The 14786-nt window shown below is 43.6% G+C and overlaps 1 protein-coding gene across 3 annotated transcripts in view; it reads left to right on the top strand.

Moving 5' to 3' along the window:
• Positions 1-14786, top strand: part of ANO4 (anoctamin 4) — a 250595-nt gene that overhangs the window by 170064 nt on the left and 65745 nt on the right. For all 3 annotated transcript variants that reach the window (XM_063447227.1, XM_063447226.1, XM_063447228.1), the window contains one exon: positions 11622-11677. In XM_063447227.1, the coding sequence (XP_063303297.1) occupies positions 11622-11677 (56 nt within the window). The remainder of the gene's footprint in view (positions 1-11621; positions 11678-14786) is intronic.

Here is a 14786-nt window from a genome sequence, read left to right as displayed (position 1 = left end):
TGAGCGCTTGTGATGTCTCATTTGTGATAATCTCAACCACCGCCTGTAATCTTATAATACGGTTGAGCATATAAATAGGGGTTCTATAACCAAAGGTACCATCCTCAGCCCACGTGGCTGGCCCATAATAATCTATAATACGCTGGGGAGGCCATTCATTATCTTCCCAGGTGCCTATCTCTATGGGTCCCCTTTTCTTCCTATGATTCACATCATACACTTTAACACCTAAAGTCTCACCTGTTTCAATCGGTAACAAGAAGAAGGATGGTTTGAGCATACCCAACACACATGCCCCTTCCCAGTCCTGTGGCAGCTCCGAATAGGCTTTCTTACCACAGATCCAGTACAAATTTGCTGGGGCTCTCCAGGTAGATGTGATAGATAGATCAAACCACACATCCTTTAAATTGGCGTATCTAGCAAACGGGTTTGATGGTTCTGAGACATTTGAAGCCGACCACCAAGTTGTATTCTTTGTATCATCATCATAAGCTTTTTGCCCTAGACAAGTTAATTCTCCTACAGAAGTATTATACATTATTCCTTTCCTTGCTATGCAAACATAACCTATGATGGAGGTCTTTAATCTCCACTCAGATTTACCTCTAACACTCATATGATAATCGGCTTGTGTAGATATTAATTGGTCAACTGCCTCAGAACCGGACATTACCTCCTTTGCTTCCCAAGGCCATTGGTCTCCCATGTTAGTACCTCCACACACATAGCAGTTGGTAACATTAAGACTACCGGCAATACTTTCAGCTAGATCAATGAACAGGTTTTTAGCGTTATGGGGGATCTTATTATCTATACTCATCTCTTCATAAAAGGAATGGTATACTTGATGAGTCTGGGAGGATACCGTATCAGTCTCTATTCCTATAAACAATAATGTCCCAGGATCTAAACCCGTCCCGTATATCTGAAACCCAAATAAATTGCCATACTTATCTAGGAACTTGTCGGGGTTATTAATAAGTATATGGACTGGGTTGCATTCCATAGACTTACAATAAGGGCTAGTCGGCAACTTAGTCACTATCATGTCTTTGTCTACTGTCTGTCCCCAAGTCGCCCACCCCACACAAGACCAATATGGGCAAAAGTTATAGTCTTTATTTGGGCATCTAGGACTCACATATTTATTTTTACTACTGGGACAAATATATTTATCATTAGACCCATACGTCCTCTCCCATCTAAGATCCCCACATACATTCCACGGCTTTCTACCACTCGATATCGCTTTGCACGCATCAAATAGCAGAACACCCGAAGAATGTACGGATTCTAACACCGTCTTGTTAATTAGGGTCCCCTGAGGATCTCCATTCCTGAGAGTCAACCAAATTGTACGAGGTTGATACTCCGGACTGAAGCACTTAGGTTCTCCTACTCCTAAATGGCACACACTATAGTCTATATTTAAGTATCTACATCTCGATACATCTCCTTTACACTCGTATTGTGAATGCCAAATTAGGGTTTGGGAAATATGGTTACCTGTTCTCGTAGTCTTAATGCATACCTCACAGCTAGGAGTGTCGGTACCTCTACCTTCCTGAATATAAAAACACATGTAAATAAACACAATCAAAAGCACATCTTTCGCCGTCATCCTCAGTCTTCGTCCGTGCGATGGAACCTCAGCTTCCAGGATGTGAGGGCTGCAGGGAATGGAGTCCTGCTCGTCTTCACAGGTGTCCCTTCGAGACTTTCCTGGCTTATACACTATGTGTTGGTAAGAGGACAGGCTTTATTATGGCCTTCTCACTCACACCTGTAACAATAAAATTTGTAATCCACAATAATTCCTCGTTACTCCGACTGAGTAGTGCGTTTCAACCGGATCTTGCAGGGATTCTCTGGATCTGCTGTAACTTGCCAAGAATCGACTGCTGCTGGTTTAACCCTGGAGTGATGTATCCACGGAGTCACTTCGGCTACTTTTATCGCTGTAGGGGTAGACAAAAGAACAACATAAGGACCTCTCCACTTGGGCCCTAACGGTACATTATTCCACTCTTTAATCCACACTTGGTCTCCTGGATGATAACTATGAACAGGGGGATAAATATTCACAGGTAATCTATCTTGTACCCATTTCTGTACCTCCTCCATAGTCTTACCCAATTCTACAACCTGCTGCCGAGTAATTCCTTCTCCCAACTGACTCAAATCCCCCCTTAAGTTACCAAGTACGGGAGGTGGTCGTCCATACATAATTTCAAAAGGAGAGAGGCCCATCCTTCTGGTAGGGGTACTGCGGATTCGCAATAGAGCTATAGGTAAGAGAACGTTCCACTTAAGTTGGGTTTCCTGACACATTTTAGCCAACTGGTTCTTAATAGTTCTATTCATTCTCTCTACCTTACCAGAACTCTGGGGTCTATATGCAGTATGAAGCCTCCACTTTATACCAAGCATATGAGTCAGTTGTTGTAGGCACTGGTGAACAAAAGCTGGACCATTGTCCGATCCTATAGAACAGGGTAGTCCATATCGAGGTATTATTTCTCGTAGCAGGAATCTTACAACTTCTCCTGCTTTCTCTGTACGAGTAGGACATGCTTCTACCCAGCCTGAATAGGTGCACACAATTACCAGCAGGTAACGATGTCCACCCGATTTAGGCATCACTGTAAAGTCTATTTGTAGATCGGACATGGGGAGTCCCCCCATAAACTGGACTCCTGGTGGCTTTACTGGTCCTTGTCTTGCATTATTCTTAGCACACGTTACACATCTGCGTACAATGGCCTGAGTCAAGTTGGACAATCTTGGTATGTAGAAATGTTTCCTGAGAGATTCTTCAGTACTGTCTCTCCCAGAATGTGTCCCGTTGTGATAATTTTGGACAATTTCTACCGCTAGTGATGCTGGTATGACTATTCTTCCATCTTCTAGCTGATACCACTTGTTCTCCAAATACTTTCCCGGTTCAGTCTTTAACCACTCCTCTTCTTGAGCTGTATAAACTGGAGTCCATTGGGACAGTGGAGTTGGTATTAGAGCAGCTATATGCCCCACATACTCCTGTCTTCCTGATTCAGCAGCACGCTTAGCTGCACTATCTGCCATCCGATTTCCTTTGGTTACATCACCATCTCCTCTCAGATGCGCTCGACAATGTATGATACCGACTTCTTTCGGCTCCCACACTGCTTCCAATAGTTGTAGGATTTCAGCTGCGTACTTGATTTCTTTGCCTTCTGAATTCAGTAGTCCTCTTTCTTTATACAAAGCTCCGTGGGCATGAGTGGTTAAAAACGCATACTTAGAGTCCGTATAGATATTTACTCTTAAACCTTCAGCCAATTGTAACGCTCGTGTTAGTGCTATCAATTCTGCCTTTTGTGCTGATGTTCCTTTCGCCAGTGGCCGAGCTTCTATCACCTTGTCTATTGTTGTTACTGCATATCCTGCATAGCGGATCCCTTCTTTCACATAACTACTGCCGTCGGTGTAATATTGAACATCGGGGTTCTGGATGGGAAAATCACGAAGATCTGGTCTACTTGAAAATACTTCATCCATTACTTCCAAACAATCATGTTGACTTTCAGTAGGTTGTGGCAAAAGGGTAGCTGGATTTAAGGTGTTTACAGTCTCTAAATGCACTCTTGGGTTTTCACACAACATTGCTTGATACTTGGTCATACGGCTGTTACTAAACCAATGATTTCCTTTGTAATCCAACAACGTCTGTACTGCATGTGGGACTCGTACATAAAGTTCTTGACCCAGAGTGAGTTTATCGGCTTCAGCTACTAGCAGGGCGGCTGCAGCTATGGCTCTTAGACAAGGTGGAAGTCCGCTGGCCACTGCATCCAGTTGCTTAGACATGTAGGCAACAGGTCTTTGCCATGATCCCACGTACTGTGTCAATACTCCCACAGCCATTCTTCTTTGCTCGTGTACATATAAGTAGAATGGTCGTGTGTGATCAGGTAGACCTAATGCTGGGGCACTCATCAAAGCCTTCTTCACATCTTCAAATGCCGTTTGCTGTTCTTGGGTCCATAAGAAGGGGTCGTGCTCTGTACCTTTGATAGCTGCGTACAGAGGTTTTGCTAGTATCGCATAGCTGGGAATCCATATCCTACAGAAGCCTGCTGCCCCCAAGAATTCTCGCACTTGTCTTCTATTCTTGGGTATTGGTATTTGGCAGACAGCTTCTTTTCTCTCTGGCCCCATAATCCTTTGACCTTCAGAGATATGGAATCCCAGATACTTGACAGTTGGCAAACACAACTGAGCCTTCTTTCTGGACACCTTGTATCCTGCCTTCCAGAGAATGTGTAGTAGATCGTGCGTTGCTTGCTGACAGATTTCTTTTGTAACTGCTGCTATCAACAAGTCATCTACATATTGTAACAAGACACACTCTCCTGGGATGGACTCGAAATCCAATAGATCTTGACTTAGGGCTGAACCAAATAGGGTAGGTGAATTTTTAAACCCTTGGGGCAGTCTTGTCCAAGTCATTTGGCGTTTTGAGCCCGTTACAGCGTTCTCCCATTGGAAAGCGAAAATACATTGACTTTCTGCGGCAATTCGGAGGCAAAAGAAGGCATCTTTGAGATCTAAGACTGTGAAGTAAGTAGCCCCACCCGGAATTAAAGCAAGCAGGTTATATGGATTGGGTACAACTGGATGTATGCTAACAACCGCATCATTGACTGCTCTCAAGTCCTGCACAGGTCGATACTCATCTGTACCGGGCTTTTGAACAGGCAGCAATGGGGTGTTCCAGGGGGAAGTACAGAATTTTAGGATACCATACCGTATGAACTTATCCAGATAGGATTGGATGTTCTTCTTAGCCTTCTGCGGGATGTGGTATTGTCTTAGGCTTACTGGATAAACCCCAAGTTTTAGTTCAATTTTTATAGGTGGAATATTGCGGGCCAGTCCTGGTGGGTTGTTCTCTGCCCAAACTCCTGGTATGTTAAATAATGTCTCATCACTCCTAGGGTTTTGGCTAGTCAACACTGTATAAAGTCGCCACTCTTCTTCCTTTGGTACGGATAAAGTCATAATACCTGAAGGTCCATTAAACTTTAAGGATGTTGTTCCATTTGGTAGGAACGTAATCTGCGCTTGTAATTTTGATAGCATATCACGTCCCAGCAATTGGACTGGACATTCAGGCATATAAAGGAATTGGTGTTTTACTACGTGGCCTCCCAATGTACAGAGTCGACTTTTAAGAACCGGTCTTTCAGCACTTCTTCCAGTTGCTCCTATCACAGTAATAGTCCTTCCAGATGGAGGAGCAACTAGATTAGTCACCACTGAATGTTCAGCACCAGTGTCGATCATGAACGCGCTCCTTTTTCCCCCTATTGATACATCGACCATAGGCTCCGCTCGACCAAGGGGGATGGAGCCCGGTCGGTATCAATAGTCCTCCATGACCGTGTCAGCCAATCCTACGAAGTCCCTACCTTCTCTATCGCGGGACCTTTGCGCTGCTGGAATATACCAGTCTTCCCTAACACTTCCTCTGTTCCCATTACTCCCTCTATAACCATTACTCCCTCCGGGGCCTCCTCTACCTCTCGCTCTGCCTCTAAAGTTTCCATAACCTGTCCTAGGTCTGTCTTTCTCAGACTGTTCCCTTCGCGGACACTCATTTCTCCAATGCCCTTCTTCCCTACAGTAAGCGCACTGATTTCTACTTAGAGGTTCCTCATTCCATCTACTATCGCCTCTATCTGGGCCCCGTCTATCTACGCCTGCGATCGCTACCGCTAGCATATCAGCCTTTTTACGCATCTTGCGCTCTTCCTCTTTCTTACTTTCTGTATCCCTGTTCATATAGACCTTATTTGCTACCTCCATTAGTTGGGTGATGGACATACCTGCAAACCCTTCTAACTTTTGTAGCTTGCGCTTAATATCTCCGTATGCTTGGCTGACAAAGGCGGAGTTAACCATTCGGGAATTGTCTGCGTCTTCCGGATTAAAGGGGGTGTACAAGCGGTACGCCTCCAATAATCGGTCATAAAAGACACTGGGCGCTTCATCGCTTTTCTGAATCACCTCAACTGTCTTCGACATGTTAATGGCTTTCTTTCCTCCGGCTTTCATGCCAGCAATTATAGCGTCTCTATAGGCTCTAAGTTGAACCATATCAGCACCATTTACGTTCCAATCGGGATCAGTGTTGGGATAGTGTGTTGCGGCCCATGCTGCTTGGTTCAAAGCACGGGCTCTATCTTCTAATGCTTTAATGGCTGCTTGATTTATTCTTGTCCTTTCCTCATTGTTAAATAAAGTCATTAGTAACTGCTGGCAATCAGCCCATGTCGGATTGTGCGTCTGTACTATTGAGGTGAACAGATCAGTCATGGCTTGTGGTTTCTCAGTATACGAGGAATTATGGGTCTTCCAGTTTAAAAGGTCGGTAGTGGTAAATGGGACATATACGAAGACTGGGTCAGCGTGTGCCATTTGTCCTGCGGCATCGATATAAGCTGACCCGGGATTTAAGCGAAGAGGCATCTGATAGTGCTTTAATTGTTGGGCACCAGTCAACTGTCGGGTTTGGATGGGGCTACGTAGGGAAGCGTCAGTCATGGGTTCCGGTCGGGGAGAGATAGGGTATGGGGATGTGGGAGGTTGGTTTTGGGAAAAGGTAGTGAATAGAACACTTCGGGCCGAGCTAGATGAAGCTTGACCGGAAGTCTGAAGTGGCGCCAAATCAGGATATTCGTTTTTAATGGGGGTGGGTTCTGGTTCCGGAAGGGGAGATTTAGTACGAGGGGGGGTGGATCCTGTACTGGAGGAGGAAGCGGAAGTGGATGAGGGTAATGAGGGGAGGGGTGCAGGGCTTCCTGCGTTTGCGTCACTTCTTCTTAACGGAAAGTAAAGGGATCTCGGACTCAGGGGGCGTGTCCAAAATGGGCCTAACACCAGTCCTAGTGGACGAACAAGTCCTAGCTACCATGAGGCGACACTGCTCCTCGTGGCATGTCTGGAGCCATTTTGGCGAGTCATTTACGGCCTGTCTCCAACAGTCAATATAAGGAAACTGGCCGTAAAGTTCAGGCCTACCTGATACAGCCACGTGTAAGCGCTGTACCAGAGTTGGATCCAAACTGCCACGTGGCGGCCATGCCGCAACCAAAGTAGGCCACTCCCTAGTACACAAAGTGACCAAACGTACAGGAGACATCTTTACCCCAAAATCACAAACTTTGAATCCCTTTTTAAAATTCTTAACCATACATCCTAAGGGATCCGGAATCGTTGACTGCGACGCACCCATATTTAACAATGGAACGTCGTCGACAACGAATACTATACACGCGTACTTATTCAACAGTCACACCCGTTTCCTCTGGCAACAGCACCACGTGGTACGGTTACCAAGTGAAACGTACACAATAACAATAATCACCCAGGGAATTCCCGTACACACACAGCTGTTACACCAGTCACTATATAATCAATATTATGCCCTTTGGCGTAACTATACAGTCACCCACGCTATAATTCTCTATATACGAATTACCCGTCTATAACACACCCCAGTAACATCGTCTTTTACAAATAGCGGTTACAGTATGGTTAGCATAGGTCAAAGCACAAGTTAAGGTCACAATACAATTATTAGTGGTTATGGTGTTAAACATGCAATGGACGACAATGATTAGTACTTATTATACAATGTCAGTAAATATACAGGGTTATGGTACCGTGCACTATAATACAGCAACACACTATTAACACTCTCGCTAGACGGCTGAGCTCGCGCTATCTAACAAGATATACACTTTACTAAAACAATCGTTAACACATTTACAATTCCCAACTAAACTATTGGCCAGTACCTTGAATGGACTACCTAAAAACAATCTACATACGTTTTGGTTAGCCACACTGCCCAATCACCACATATATAGCGAGCTAGAGAACCGAATTTACACAGACGCCTCTTAGTCGCACTATCAAAAGTCTAGTGGGTTCCAAATTTACACGCCTTCCCACTTAGCCCAGATAGGATGAGAACTAGCGAACCGGATTTACACAGACGCCGCTTAGTCTCCCGGTCCCTCCGACCTAGCGAACAAAATATACACCCTAGAACGCTAGTCTAGACAAGACACCGGTGTCCGGCTAGGGCTTATTTTACACCAGAGCGCCCTGCCTGACTAACCAAATCAAACGGTCTGACTAAAGAGCGTTCGATCGAGCGGTGCGCCTTCGCTCCTTCCCTCCGACAGAGGGGGCAGATACAGATTCAAAAACCCCTTTGGGCCTACCGCACAATCGGTATACCCCTAGCGGGTCCTGCCGTCTAAAACAGCAGTTATCTTACCTCCTCGTTCCTGAACCTGAGTTCACACTCATCGACGGGGACACCCCAGCACTTCTCACGTAGAGGCCGATGATCTCCTGGACAACAGACCAGTGGCGCCGAGACGAAGGGAGGTCCACGCAGAAGTTCAGGGGTGCAGCCGTAGAGAACGTGGGCAAAGATAGACCGTCTCACGCCTCTGCCTCTCAGCTACCGTTGAACGATGAGCTTCCCGGCCAATGCACCAAATGATACCGGAGAAACTGACGGAAGCCAAGCACAGAGAGATGGACACAGGTTTCTTCAGGAAGGAAGAGATTCTTTATTGGATCACCGATCGGGACTCAGAGGGACTAGCGTCACCAAAATACAGCAAAGTCTGAGCCCCGGACAATAGTGCAGGCTCCTTATATAGGCATATAACTCCTCCCATATTAAGCTCCACCCGCACATTCTCTTAACCAATCAACACAAATAAGAATTAACTTCCTGTTTGACCGCATGGCTTGTCCAGCACAATGGAGGAGGGGGAATACTATATCCTGTATTCTTGCACATGCTCCGTACACTACTGATCGTATCTTGCCACGTGCAACCAACTGATCGATACGTCAGCATATGCACGTACACATGCCACGTGGTAATCTCGGCCTACTAAATTTATTTTTACCGAGATTCCACCACAAGCTTTTTACTGCTCTGACACGGGTCGGACCTAAAGCCACACCAGCACTATAGTGCCAGGAATATATGTTTGTACCAACATACAAAATTAAGCCCTGTGGTCAAATTCCCACTACTCCAGTGGGGCCGCAAAGGACTATAGTATTATCAGCCCCAATAAATACATGAAAAAAAGTTACTTGTGCATTTTCCCAAATCTCTATGCACAATTAAATACTGGAGATTTAATTGGCCATTTAATTGTAAACTCACCTGCCACGTCATGGCAAAATCTCTTAGGTGAGTCCTTCAGTAACAATTCACCTTGCTGCAGTGGCGTAGCGTGGGTTGTCAGCACCCGGGGCAAGGCAAGTAATTTGCGCCCCCTAACCCGTGGATTTTAGCACTCGAGTCTCTTCCACTAGATTAGTTAAAGAAACCCTTACCCCCAAGCACATGTATTGTTTGTTATGAAAATACTTATGTAATTAAAGTAAAATGCATCTAAATACAAGTTTATTTTCCAACACTTTATTGAGTGCGAACATGCATTACACATTCTCCACATTTTCAGCCTTCTAAATACACACACACACACATTCGCTGACAGATACGCATACACTAGCTAACAGAAACACACACTAACAGACTTACACACACGCACTGACACACACACTAACAGACACACACACTAACAGACACACACACACTAACAGACACACACACACACTAACAGACACACACACACACTAACAGACACACACCCACTAACAGACACACACACACACACACTAACAGACACACACACACTAACAGACACACACACTAACAGACACACACACACTAACAGACACATACACACACTAACAGAAACACACACACACACACACTAACAGACACACACACACACACTAACAGACACACACACTAACAGACACATACACACACTAACAGACATACATACACACACTAACAGACACGCACACTAACAGACATACATACACACACACACTAACAGACATACACACACTCACATTTTTAACAATTTTTTTTTTTAAATGTAACCCCCCCAGCATCCTTACCTTTGGAAATGCTGGGGGGAGGGGGTTCTCTTCCTCCCTGGTGGTCCAGTGGCTGCTGGGCGGGCGGCATTGGCGGGCGGCAGGCTGGCGAGGGAGCACTTCCCCTGAGCTGTCTGCTCAGCTCCCTCGCGCCTCGCAGAGTGAGGCTGGGAGCCGGAATATGACGTCATATTCCGGCTCCCAGCCTCACTCTGCGGCGCGCGAGGGAGCTGAGCAGACAGCTCAGAGGAAGTGCTCCCTCGCCGGCCGCCCACCAATGCCGCCCGCCCAGCCTAGCAGCCCGCCGGCATGTCTGTTAGCCGCAAGGCTAACAAGACATTTGCCTTGGGCATTTGGGGGCGGGTTTTTTTGCCGCCCCCTGGAAAATGCTGCCCAAGGCAAATGCCTTGTTTGCCTCGCGGCTAATACGCCCCTGGCGCCCCCCCAGATGTTGCGCCCGGTGCGGCCGGCCCCTCCTGCCCCCCCCCCCACGCTACGCCTCTGCCTTGCTGCCTTCAGCTATAAGGGAAAATCTAATGAGACAGAGAGGGGTATTTTTCTAAACTGCTGCATACTTATTAACCTGTAATAGGGAACACATGGGGTCGGTGTCATCACTGTAACATGACATAAGGATTTGGGATAGTTCGCTTTGTTTTTTATGCATGTTTATATTCCTGATACTATAGTGTTCCTTTAAAGTGGTGTATCTTAAAATATGTAAAACTACAGGTTTATGGTGTTGAACAAGGCATTACGTGTCATTAGATCAGGGATTGATTTATTGATTTTAGTGAGCAGAGCCCAACAAGCCAAAGGAAGCAGAACATTGCTGTAAGGGTTTTTTTGTGTTTTTTTTGCTGCAGAGCTCTGTCATCTACCTTTACAAACTGTACATTACCATGAGGTTTAGATATATACAGTGTGTGCGTGCATGTGTGTTTGTTTGCGTTTGTTATGGTTATATTCAGCTCCCCATTTCTAATTTATGTAAATTCCATCCCTCTGTAGCAGGCAGTTTTTATTCTGCTGTCTTAGATCCTCTATTGATCTCTGGGTCTGGACAACAGAATGTAGGGGAGGGACCTTTACACGAGCTATGACCTTTTGCTTTCAATAGTGAATCATGATCATCTATTTTTTAAAGAAACATTTTTCATTTGTGTATAGTTAAACCCATCTAATCTTTTTCATGTCTCGGAGACGGCTGCCTAAACAATTTTTCTTACTTCCACCTTTCCTCTCTAATTTATGATTGTCAACCAACAATACTGCAATATTATTATTATTATTATTATTATTAACACTAATCACAATAATTATCTTGCTATTTCCACTAACTATAAAGTCCATCTGAAACGTGCTTCAAATAATGCGTAGTTTATCTACCAGATCTGCACACTCAATGGGCATTGGGCACACAAGGTCGGCTGCAATGAAAGGACCATAATAGACAAAAGTTGGAGTTAATGTTCAATCAGTTTTGGACACTTTTGAAAATACCTTGTCTGATATTGACCTGAATGGCAAGATTAAAAGTATGCTTGTGACCATTAATTTTGTATTTTTATTTATCTCCTTAGGACTGAACCGTTTGCTTACTAACTGCACCTATGAAGCTGCATTCCCTTTACATGAGGTAGGTTGTGATGGTTGAAATATTGTTCTAGGTTGATTAGGAAGGTAGAAATATACTGTTGTTTAAAAAAAAGCAACATAAATCAGAGCAACATAATATTTAGGGTTTAAATGGCAATCTTAATCCTTTCATGATTAAATCACTTTAGAGTTTTACACTGAGAGAACAGAAGTATTCCAATGGTTTCCATGGTGATTGCTTCAAATTTAGCTCCCTCTCACAGATTTTTCCCAACGGTTGTCTTGACAATTAGGGCTCATCTAAGCAGTGAGCTGGAATGAGCAGGATATATCTCATAAATTGTATAGTCACCTTAAATACACTGCAATTATTGTCTTCTACAGATACTTTTCAAGACTAACGTTAAAGGTACACTATAGTCACCAGAACAACTACAGCTTAATGTAGTTGCTGTGGTGAGTATAGTCCGTTCCTGTGGAAAATAGTTCCTGCAGAGAAAAGGCAGTGTTTACATTACAGCCTAGGAATACCTCCAGTGGCCACTCCTTAGACAGCCACTAGAGGTGCTTCCTAGGGCAGTGCGGCACAGTGTGCAACACTGCTGTTCAGCAGCTCCACCCTCTGCATGGAGACACTGAACTTTCCTCATAGTGATGCACTGATTCAATGCATTTCTAGGAGGAGATGCTAAATGGCCAGGGTGGTGTTTGGGTCCGTCACCCGCCCTGCTCCCTTGGCTGAGAGCACCAGAATTTAAAATCTCAGCGAATCCAATACTTTCTTAGTATGACTGATCTAAATATAGTCTCAAAAAAAATCCTAAATGAACAAAGGGCCCAATTGATCTAGTTAGAGGAACACTATAGTGTTAGGAACACAAACATGTATACCTGGCCCTTTAGTGTTGAAAACACATGTAGGGTACCTGGTCCCCCTTAAATAATAATAAAACTTACCTTATTTCCAGCGCCGGGTGGGTCACAGGTGTTGCCCCACCCCTGACAGCCTCCTTGGCTGACATAATCAGAATTGATCATCAATTCTGATTATGTCAGCCAAGGAGGCTGTCAGGGGTGGGGCAACACCTGTGACCCACCCGGCGCTGGAAATAAGGTAAGTTTTATTATTATTTAAGGGGGACCAGGTACCCTACATGTGTTTTCAACACTAAAGGGCCAGGTATACATGTTTGTGTTCTTAACACTATAGTGTTCCTCTAACTAGATCAATTGGGCCCTTTGTTCATTTAGGATTTTTTTTGAGACTATATTTAGATCAGTCATGGGAAATCTCATAATAACAAAGTTGTGTTAGTTAGTTCATAGGGTTCCTGGCACTGCTTTATATGTTATATATGTGGAAGGATTTTTCCACTAGTCATTTTCTTTAAAGTGTGGATTGCCAAGCTGTAGCGATGTTGTATAAACTCCTTTGACGTAAATGATTGTTATTTCAGCCATTCATTTGTTAGCCCAATTGCCACTATGACACTCAAGGATTAGGATACAGAAGGAGAAAAATTAAAATGACCGGACTGGCTTATAATTTAGGTTGCACCCTTTATGTGGACATCTTATAGTAAGCTATATAGCAAGAATGTCCAACCATTGTCTTTAAACTGTTATTGGCCCACAATTTCCATAAGTGGCTGGTAGAGAATTATTGGGATTGTAGGTCCTCAACGACTGGATGTCTAGGGTTGACTTTTTCCATGCTTTAAAGGTATCTAATACGTTTTATGACGTCGTAGCATTGAACACAATGGTAAAATATTATCAAGGTATAACAGGTGCTATTCTGGGGCAAAGTGTTAAATATTGAAAGGTTTCTGGTTTCTGTGGTAATTGTTTCCAATGGTTTCTGTGGTAATTGTTCCTTATTTACCAATTTTCCTTAGAATAGCACCTGATTTTGATTTGCTAAATCTCCTTCTGTATGTACATACCTCCCAAGTGTCCTTATTTTGGAGCTCATGTCCCCATGCCCCTCTTTTCTATCTCAGTATCCCGGTTTTCTATGAGCTCTTAATGTTTATTGTGTCAAAGTCTACAAGAAAACTGCACAGCTATACAATACATATAAAATGTTTATTGAAAACAAAATAAATGAGTTTGTAAAGTAGTCTATTGAAAGAAGATACTTTGATCTTGTTTTCAGCTTTCTATTACAAAAATGGTTATTAGTAGATCACAAAGTCAAAGTAAAGGAACAATTCGGGCTGTATAACCACTTTGTCTAAATTAAGTAGTTATGGTTCCTGAAGCTCCATGATGCCGTCTTGCATTCTCAGCCTCTCACTGACCATGCATCGCAACTAAAGGTAAAGACATATTTTTAATCCTGTACTTGTGATGGGTCAGTAATAGGCTAATAATCAGCTGACACTCTTAGCCTATCACAGCAGCCCCTTCATTACTTGAGCTAATGATTCCACAGCAAAGGAGAGGCAACGGGTGCCTGGGGACAGTACTATTATTTATTATTATAGTTTATTTATAATTCAGTACATCGGTACAATTGGTACAAATAAAAAGACAAAGCTACAATACATCTGAGACAATACAAAATTTGACAAACAAATACAGGAGGCTTTGATGGCCTTATTGCTGCGGGAATTTTCAACCATTCCAAAACAGTTTAACACCAGAAGGCAAGATTGTGCAATGGGACTGCAGACACCATATCCACTTCAGTTGATCTGAAGTGGTTACAGTGTCTGGTGTGTTCCTTTAAATATTCTGGGACAGCTTTGCCTCTGGTCACACCTCCATTTACACCGTCTAAAATGGAAGCGATGCCCTGTGGCCATTTGAAATGCTGGCAATGTGCGTGTGTAACTATTGTAATTATTCCTTTACTTACTTCGTGACTGTAGTCAAATAAAACGAGGACTTCACAACCCATACTTTTATTATATTTAAATATTAACTTTTATTATTTGTAAAATATTGAACTATAAACTATTCCTTTAATATCCATGCTTGATAGGCAGATAACCTGGTTTTAGCTGAGTTGTAAATTAGCTGCAAGGATATAAATATATTAGTTTTCTATTTCAGTGGATATTATTTATCCAATAAGCTTTGCATAAATGGATAGCAAATGCATCGTTTGCCTTAGATTTCTGTGCAAGTTTTGAATAATTCAT

This window comes from Pelobates fuscus, chromosome 3 (genome assembly GCF_036172605.1).
Source record: "Pelobates fuscus isolate aPelFus1 chromosome 3, aPelFus1.pri, whole genome shotgun sequence".
NCBI classification, from domain to species: domain Eukaryota; kingdom Metazoa; phylum Chordata; class Amphibia; order Anura; family Pelobatidae; genus Pelobates; species Pelobates fuscus.
Note: the sequence above shows the minus strand (reverse complement) of the source record. Positions and strands in the feature narration are given on the sequence as shown.